Source organism: Gastrolobium bilobum, unplaced genomic scaffold, assembly GCF_033153095.1.
Source record: "Gastrolobium bilobum isolate Gb01-03AN ecotype WA unplaced genomic scaffold, APGP_CSIRO_Gbil_v1 utg56558, whole genome shotgun sequence".
NCBI classification, from domain to species: Eukaryota; Viridiplantae; Streptophyta; class Magnoliopsida; order Fabales; family Fabaceae; genus Gastrolobium; species Gastrolobium bilobum.
In genome coordinates this window covers 43,297-52,928 of record NW_026895946.1, presented here as the reverse complement: position 1 = coordinate 52,928, position 9,632 = coordinate 43,297, and the positions used below count along the sequence as shown (strand labels likewise).

The window sequence follows — 9,632 nt, the reverse complement described above, 5'->3', positions numbered from 1 at the left end:
TTAGTATGGTTTCATGTTGTGGGGATTTGATTTTTCCTTATGCATAAATTCATAAGCAACCAATTCTCAGCTTATGTGTTAATGGAAATTATATTAATAAGTAGTATTTATCTTTACAATTTATATTTTATTTAGGTGAGTTCTACAATGAATCAAATCTTAAAATATTTTGAAGACAAGATAAACAGGTCACCGAAAACTATGATTATATTCTTTTTCTCTTTTAAAAAAGATGAAAGATTCGACCGTTTCAACTTTATCTTTTTAATCACTACCAAAGGAAATGTCCTAGAATTTTATTAAGGAATATATATAGGGTATATTGTCAAAATAACTTATTGTTGCATCCTTCACAATTAGAGAACACAAAAGCGGCTGCGAAATATAATAGAGAGCATGCATATTTTGATATGCATGATTGCCGCAATATGCTTAAGATAATTTAGCTCTTTCATTACTTCGCATTATAACAAATGGGAAATCGAATTGAAGATCAGGACAGCATATATTATTTTTATACAAGACTATCAATCTGGCTCTACATATGAGAAATATAAAAACTTGTTAATTATTCTATTAATTATATCAAGTCCTAAAGGTACAAAACCTTAATTAAGTACATATAAGTGGTAAAAACGAAAAGACATGCAAACTAGGCTAGTATTATACAGTTATATAAATAAGGGTTCGTGACTTACTACTGTTGCTACAGATAAATTTTTTGCAGCAATCACATTTTCAATAGGATCCATATATGGATTCTAGCATTTAAAAAAAAAATTAGGATCCACATAAATATCATGACTTTCTATGAGTTGCTGCAAAAAAAAAAAATCTACAACAATCGGAGAAGTACATTTTCCTATAAATAATCACAGAGCTATCTAGCTAGCTGATAACATAATCAGTGTTATCAGGCTACGTTTAATTTCTCATATCGTATTCCCTTCTTCCTTTCCTTCCACAAAATGCAAATTAAAGAGGGAGGAATATGAGAGAAATTAAAGGTGAAAAAAAAATGGTTTTTTTTTAATATATATATATATATATATATATCATAAAACTATAATAAAGCAACCTCCTATATATACGTATTATTATTATTATTATGTCATGTGAAGTAATAAAGGGAAGTTTAAATGCCCCCAAAGTCCCTAACAGAGAAAGTTGTTTTCTCAGGGATGTTCCCGGCGTGGCGTAACCCTAAGGTGAGTGACACGTCACCGGCGGTGGTCCCAAACCTAATGAGAGTAGCACCAATGTCAGAAGTAGCAGAAGCGGTGGTCCCATATTCTGCTGTAACCAATGTTCCATGCCGACACGAATCGTCAGAGTCGAAACCCTGGGGCACAGGTGGCGCCACCTCAGAGGCGGTGGCTCTGGTGGCGGTGTTAGGAGCCATAATGGTGTTGGTGACGGTGGTAGAGGGGGATTGCTTTGCTTTGTTTTCCGAGAAGCCTTGTCTATTAAATGCTGCGAGTGAAGGGTCGCTTTCGTTTGCATTGATATCGGATCTTTTGCCTGTTGGTGCTGTTGTTTGTGTCGTCGTTGTTGTTGTTGGGGGTGGTGGTGGTGGCGCTGTTGCTGTTGATGCTGTGGTTGAGGGTGTTGGAGTTTGTGCTAGGTGGCCACTACTGTTGTTGCTGCTACTGCTTTTGCTTTGGTTCCTTTCTCTCTCTTCTGCTCCTCCCTCTGCTTCTTTAAGTTCTTGTTGGTACATATCTTCCACCATGGGTTTCCACAAACGAACCCTGGCATTTATGAACCAGTTTGATACCTGAAACATGCACGTTCAATCCATCCAAGGCTTCTCAATATTCATTGACGCTATTCATAATTTACAGTATAATGGTGTACATATTAATAACTGTGCTACGACGTTTTAAAGTGTGACTTACAAAGAAATTCAGAGAATCACAAATTATTCTAATTCAAACATTATGCGTATTAGTATATATAATAAGTGCACACACATGTCTTTGCCAAATAGTCACATTTAAACATTCATTTAACACGTCATAATGAAAAGGAAAATTTTGCATTATTTTTATTCTAATTAGTTATAACTCAATAAATTAGTTAACAAGCTATATAAATTGTTTAATGAATCTCAATTATCTGGTAACAGATTACTAATTCGTTAAACATTTTATATTTTTTTTATTAATTGATAATTGAATTATCTGTAATCAACATAAAAATTATGTAAATTGAAATTTTAGTGGGTACAAATAACATATTTAAAAACACTTACAGTATATTGCTGTAAGTAAATATATAATTTCAATAATTCAATATATAATATAATCAGCACAAGGAAAAAAAAAAGAAACAAAAAAAGAAAGCTTTCTGACTCATTGTTGTTTGTCCCTCCATGATAAATTGTGATTAGGCCCTGGAAGTATCTTCTGTGTGGTGTGACATACAGGACTGTAAAATGACAGATTTGAATGATAATGCAATTATACATATATATAGTCTCTAACAGACAAAACTATTTATCATCAGTTTCTTCTTAGAAGCTAGGACAGTACTTTGTATGACCTTATGTGTCTATAAACTCCAGAAGTCTAGTCCTTCACCACATATATCCCTGACTATTATAGGGTGTAGGCATATATATAGGTACGGGGTAGGGAGTTAATAGGCGTTTTTTATTCCTCTCAAATTACATGTGTTCAAAGGTAGCAGTAGCTTTTGGATTTTAGGTGTTTCAGGGAATATACAAGGTACACTCTTAGTGCAGAATATGCAGATGCACAAAAAACCATTAGGAAGATACAGGAGAAAAGTACTGTTTAACGAAAATAATGGACACCATATTTTTATGGAGTAAGGTAATATCATTGTGGAAATTTAGTTTTGAGCTGTCTTTATGTGTCTGACAGTTTTTGTGTACAAAAGAAGACATTAATGATTCAGATAGAACGTGTCAAATGAAAATCAATAATGGACCTTATCTTATGGGAATGTGATATTCTAAACCACCTGATTATGTAAATTTGAAAGAAAAATAAAATAACATAAATGAGTTAGCAGACGAAATTGAAGTTCCACGAATATGTAGTAATATGGCATTAATTAGCTGAGTAAAGAAGGCATAAATTTGAGGAATTTGGATTTGGATCTTTTCATGTCAAAAAGTAGTGATGTAGTTATGTTATTTAATCACAATCACTCATTTAAAATTATATATTTTCTTCTCTCTCATCTTATCATCACTAAGTGATTGTGATTAAATAACATGATTAAATGATCACTTTTCCACGTAAAAAGATCTATTCTGGACTTTACCACGAAGAGATTACAATATCTCCGAACACCATTTATTTCCCTTATTTATGGTCCCTATTGTGTAGTTGGGTGAAGTGAAGCCAATTGATGATATGAGAGAGAAAATGAGTGAGCAAGATTCGAGAACAGCAAACTTTTCATTTTTGTTTTATGAGAAAAACAGCAAAACATCAATCTTTTATCTCTTTAAGCCTGCTCTTTCAAATTCAAATTTATGTGATGAAGGAAAAGAATCCGAAGTAAAAAGAAAATTGAAAAAAGAAAAAGAAAAATTGGAAGACATAATAGAGGAAAAAGAAACAATGCGCGTTTGTGTTTGTCTTTGTCTAAAGGGAAGAGAAAAGACAGAAGAAACCAAAGAAACAAAACCCAAAACCATATAAGTTACATCTGAACTTACTGCTGGTCCCTTATTCCATCCACGAACATTACTTTCATTTTTTTTTCTTTATTCTTATGTGGTCCGTGCATGTAATTAATTAATTACAGAGAGACTAACAAAAATAAAATAAAATAAAATAGTGCGGTTCTCTCTCTCTCTCTCTCTCGTGTGTCTACTTTGATGAATTGTGGAAAGCAAAGAGTGGAGGGGACGAACCTGATTTCTCGATAGGCCAGTCTGTCGTGCCAACAGATGCTTATCTGCATCGCTTGGGTACCTGAGAAAGAGACCAGAAAATGACATCAATGTCCTTGCCATAACCGTATAAAGAGACACCGAGCTTTCTGTACACTTAGCTGAGTATAAAACCTTTCTTTCTGTCCCTTCCTTGGCGGGAGAATCTAAGAGAAAAGAAAGAAAGATCAACGTCCTAGCTGCCATTGCACAAGTAAAGTTGATCGCTGTTCCCAGTTCACATTCACACTGACCAACCACTCTTTTTACTTTATCCCACTTGATCATCTAATTTAATTCGGTCTTTTGGGCTATGTTTTCTTTAATATATTTAGGAAAATGATTTGTTTATAAGTTTTTTTTTATAAATTTTTATAAATTACATTTTGTACTCTCAGGATAAGAGAATATAGTGTAACCTGGAGTTCTTTCAGAAAAATATAGTGTAGTTTGTAAACAAACAGTTTGTAAATATAATCCTCCGTGTATATATATATATATATATATATATATATATATATATATATATATATATATATATATATATATATAGGGCATGTTACGTTTACCATTTTTTTTGTTTATAACTCTTACAACCTCAATTATGTTCTCTCGAGAGTATACTCTCCAATAGTGTACTCCCGATAGAATATAGTTGAGGTTGTAAGAATTGTAAACAAAAAAATTTATAAACGTAACCCTCCCCTATATATATATGTTTTATATATTATAGGAGATAATTTATCTTATACACACATAAAAATTATGGAATTATGTGAGAAGAATAGAGAGAGAAAAAAAATATAGACCTCACATACTTTTATACATACATAACAAATAAAATTTATTTTATATAATATGAAATTTCTATTTTTATATAGGGTAAGATATTCTTACTCCGGTGTAAGAGTTAGAAGTTTTATATTCAATATTGACCATTAATTTATTTGTATCCAATGACTTACATTATTAAAAAATTTGAACTCTAAAATATAAGTGAGATTAACGTACAAGACTAAGAGAGAGTGTAACTTATACTAAAAAATTTGCAGTTAAAACAAAGGGAAGCTTACATGCATGTAATGTATCTTTTACAGCTTTTACCTGGCGAGCTAACATCCCAAGACACTGCAATATTAATGACTGTTCTAAAGGATCGTATACATACGACACATGAATAATGGCTTTTAGATTCTCTCTTTCCGTCTTTCCCTCTGCCACTACTTTTTTTTTTTTTTTCCCCTTTGTTAATTAACGGTAGCTCTGCTACTTTTTTCCAGTTATTCATCACGGTATCTACCGTATTTGTGTTATCTTTTTTTTTTTTTACCCTATTATTTATATTCAATATCATAATATCATGGTATCCCTCTCCCTCAAAATCTTGCAATATTAACTTCCTTTTCTCTTCTTTTTAAGTCCAATAGATCACATTTCTCTACTAATCATCTAAGTTAAAGGAAACCCTCCTACCCATACAATATCTTACCCTAAGTTACATTCATGTTTCAAGAATTCAAAGACTATGGCGATTTACTTATGCTACAAATTTTTTTCAAATCGATTTTTTTAGTTGAAAATTGAGGACAAATTTGGAGTAATGATAAAATTATTCTTTAATGATTAAAACATCCTGTAATCCGTCTCTCTATAAGATAAGGTATAAGGTTGTGTACAAAAATTATCCTTACCTTTAACATGGCTAGTCCGAATTTAAAGGGAGTGATTTAGTTTACTTTTACGTTTCCTCCTCCAAAATTTACTCAGGGTAGGGTAGTGTGATATTAAATTAAAAAGATATAACCAAAAATAAAAATGTGAAGATTCTCAACCTGGTCAATTCTAAGTATGACTTGTTTTGTATGTAACTAATAATGAGAGAGAGAGAGAGAGAGAGAGAGAGAGAGAGAGAGAGAGAGAGAACGTACGGGTGAAGAAAATGCTCAAAAAGCCAGGCTCTCAAAATGTTGACAGAGCGTTCAGGCAATCCTCTCTGGGGTCTCCATGCTTCTTGCTCCATCATCCCCATCTGGTGGAAGGCTCTTTGCTGTCTTAGGCTTTGTTCAAGCATCTTAAGCCTTGGGGTCTCTCCTTTGGTCAAACCTGAAGTTCCCACCCCATCTTTTTCACCCAGCACCTCACAAGTTTGCTTCAGTTGCGCTGATATTGCATCCTTTAGACACCGAAAATGACGAGACATTGCTTTCTGAGCTAATGCAGTGTATGGAACCGCAGCACCAAAACCCATCACCAGATCAAATGAGTTCACCACCATATGCATTTGTTCGCAATAGTGGCTGTATTTCCTATCCACCTGTAAAACCCGAAGAACCTTCTTGAATGAATCATAATACGGTTATTAATTATTACAATTAAATGTTGAAAGACCCACTTGTAACAGGTAGAAGATAGATAAGTACATGCATGTTCTCATTTACTCATCCATTGTGCGGTTAGTGATAAAATGGATGGACCAACCAAGTATTAATTGAGGAAAGAAATAGGCATGTATAGTTTAATTAAAAATGAGATATATGAGAATTAACCCATGCAAATATTGAAACAAAAACACACGTGTGTGTGTGTATATATAGATGTGCTCAACTTCTCACTTAAGTATTTGAATTTGGTCAGAAATTTTTCTTTCTGAATTTAAAATAAAAACAGCTATGGAGGTATATATAAACTGTGAATGCTAATAAAGAATGTCCTTGTGCTTTTTTCCGTGTAAACAAATAGTTATAAAAATATTAAATTAAAAAAAGTTAAGAAAATAAAAAAGACGCCTCTCCTGATCGGTGATCCTCCTAGGTCATATGATATATGAACAAAGGTTTTCATTGCAATATTACTATGATGGGTTATCGATATGAGGGAACAGTGGCATTTCTAACAACTTGCAATGTAATATAAATGATTGGTGGGAGTGGCTTCCTTCTGTTGTGGTCTGTCTTAATAATCAGAAGAAACGTCACTTCTTGATGGACGTATTCTCCTATAATACTAGTGTCCCAGTTTCACACTTTCACCAAACATTTTTTAATTTTTTTTAAAATAAAATAAAAATCTCAAAGTACTATAAAATCTTCCCACCAATCGAATCGGAGGATTAAAAAATGAGTTTCGATTAAAATAAGATCAAATCCTTACCTACTGATCCTAAAGGAGTGGAACCCTACTATACCAGCCGGCTTTTTCCCTTCTGGAATTCAAGATACTTGTTGGAAGATTGTGTTTTATTAATGGACAAAAACAAATAAGAAAAATTTAAAAAATGAAAACAAAGATAATGGGGGACCTTGACTCTTGATGGATGAAAGAAGTTGAGAACGAAAGAGAAAGAGAAAGATTACATGCCTCATCAAGCATGGTTAGAAGTTTGACCTTCCTCCTCTGATGTTCAATTCTGTCAGCAGCTGACAAAGGAGGAATATCCTTTGACGAAGATGAAGAAGCACCACCACCGCCACTACCACCTCCGGGATTGGAATTAGGGTTTGAGAGCTGTCTACTAAACTTGTTCTTCTTGAACTGACCCCTCCCAACACTGCAAAACTCTTCAAGCAATTCTTGAGCAGCCTTGACATACTTGGAATTCCTCAACACATTAACCATACCTAAGGATGATGATGATGATGACGATGAACCAAACCCAACATGTCCATGGTGGTTCACCACACCTAGTCCTATTCCCCCTTGTATATGCAATGCTTGGTTTTGATGGTGGTGATGATGATGACCCCCAAGACTTTTGTAAGAGGGTCCTCCACCACCACCTCCTTGATTGTAATATAGAAAACCACTATCCCCCATCCTCAATTCCTCAGCTTTAGCAGCTTCCAAGTGTTGCAAAGAAGACGACAAGGACAACGAAAGACCTTGTCCTTCGACAACGCTTCCAATCTCAACTGGGTTGTTGTTTGTGTTTGTGACTCCTCCTTGATGAATAGTGTCAGGAACCCATGTGAATTGACCAAAAGCCCCTCCTGCTGGTCCGGATCCACCACCGAAGCCTTGCATGGAAGTAGTTGAATTAGGATTGGGGAGTAACATGTGGAGGGTGGAAGATGTAGCAGGAGGAGGAGGAGTTGTGGTTGTGTGATGATGATGATGATGAGATGGTGAAGGTGACCTTGTTTGTGGGTTCATGAGAAAAAGCTGCATTGCAGCTGCTGAGTCTGCATTAATACTTGACATCTGATGATGATTATGATTATGGTGGTTGTGGTTGTGGTGAACTATGCTGCTGGTACTACTACTGTCACGGTTATGAACACTGCTCTGATGATGATGATGATGATTCTTCGAATCTCCCAACGGTCCCGACACTGTTAACATCCCTTGTCTGTTACCGTACCACTCGCCACTGCCCACTCTTGTTGAGGATCGAAACGTCGTCGTCATTGGTTGCTGTTGCTCCAACAATTCTGCTTCCCCGGGAGTGAAATTGAACATCTCCGATAACATCCCTGCGGTTTCGTACACTGGGAGGCCACCGGATTCCTCTTCTACTAAACCCACTAACGGTGGTGGTGGTTGTTGTTGTGGCTGCTTGGAATGGTGTTCTTGGTGATTTACGGTGGCGGATCTCTCGAATCCATTCGAGAAGGTGAAGATTCCTTGGTGATAATCTTGGGACATGGAATTAGAAGAGTCTTGTTTGTCAAAGATAGGAAATGAATGGTGTTGGTGTATCTTTGAATGTGAGAGAATGGAAGGAAGTGAGGGTGTTGCTATTCCCATGTTAAGATCTTGCTTCTCATCATCATCTTCTTAACTTGTAACAACCACTGCTCAATAATTGAATTGATCATAGACAAGGATCACCCACTGAATATATAAGCGAAATCTGACAAAACACCCACATCATGTAACTTAAAGTCAATTATACATAGAAACTTGTTGAAATTATAAAATGGAAAGAGAAAGATAGAAAGAAGAAAAAAAAAAAAAAAAGGATTTAAAGAGTGTGAGAGAAAAAGAGAGAATGGATAAACAGTTAAACACAAAGCTCTTTGTTAGGCCCCTCTCCTATGGTAATTTATTTTTCCTTTTATCATTTTCAGCTTTGTTGATCATCTCATGTACATATATATACATACACAGACACACACATGTACCTCTTAGTTGTGAAGAGTATGAAAGGATGTAAAGCTCTCAGACATCGTTTTCCCTTCTGTGGTATTGAAAGCTTCTTCAATTCCTTCTCTCTCTCTCTCTCTCTCTCCCAAGCACACTCACATACATATACTCTCTCCTCTCTCTCTCTCTCTCTCTCTCTCTCTCTCTCTCTCTCTCTGTTGTCGCTGTGTGTTGTCTCTCGTCTCTTTCTTTCTCTTTCGCTCAGTGAGTGTTTTTGCAAATCACCTTGTGGAAAAAGAAAGATTGGGTGTTGCATACAATATATAATTAAAAACGGAGGCTTCGGTGGGAACTCATATATCCGTCACAACTAAACGCGGTGTTGCGTCTCAGAGAGAGAAGAGAAAGGAAAGGGAAGCGGTCACTGTTCTTGCTCTTCATCTCCTCCTTTAATGTCTTTTTTATTTTTCATTTCTTCAATATCACACAAAATTAACATATAAAAGAAAATATTCACTGAAATGATGATGAGAATTCCCTTATTTAAGATTGACAACAAAGATAATATTAATAGAAGGGCATCATTTATTTTTTTCATTTAATATTTAAATTAAAAAATCTCCCATCTTCCACCATAAAT

The 9,632-nt window shown here is 34.9% G+C and overlaps 1 protein-coding gene across 1 annotated transcript; it reads right to left on the bottom strand.

The window, feature by feature from the left end:
- Positions 1-634: 634 nt before the first annotated feature.
- Positions 635-9,387, bottom strand: LOC133296919 (BEL1-like homeodomain protein 4). The gene is made up of 5 exons (XM_061495963.1): positions 9,031-9,387; positions 7,268-8,759; positions 5,839-6,224; positions 3,893-3,953; positions 635-1,777 (listed from the first exon to the last, which is right to left on the bottom strand). The coding sequence occupies exons 2-5, from the start codon at positions 8,651-8,653 to the stop codon at positions 1,136-1,138; spliced, it is 2,475 nt and encodes an 824-aa protein (XP_061351947.1). The 5' UTR covers positions 8,654-8,759; positions 9,031-9,387; the 3' UTR covers positions 635-1,135.
- Positions 9,388-9,632: the final 245 nt, after the last annotated feature.

Excerpts from the sequence above, each read along its gene's own strand:
- LOC133296919 (XM_061495963.1), bottom strand. The coding sequence starts at position 8,653 with ATGGGAATAGCAACACCCTCACTTCCTTCCATTCTCTCACATTCAAAG. Across the intron at positions 3,954-5,838 it reads TTTGAGCATTTTCTTCACCC|GTACCCAAGCGATGCAGATA; the intron begins GTACGTTCTCTC and ends TCTCTTTCTCAG. Across the intron at positions 1,778-3,892 it reads CTGGCCTATCGAGAAATCAG|GTATCAAACTGGTTCATAAA; the intron begins GTTCGTCCCCTC and ends TGCATGTTTCAG.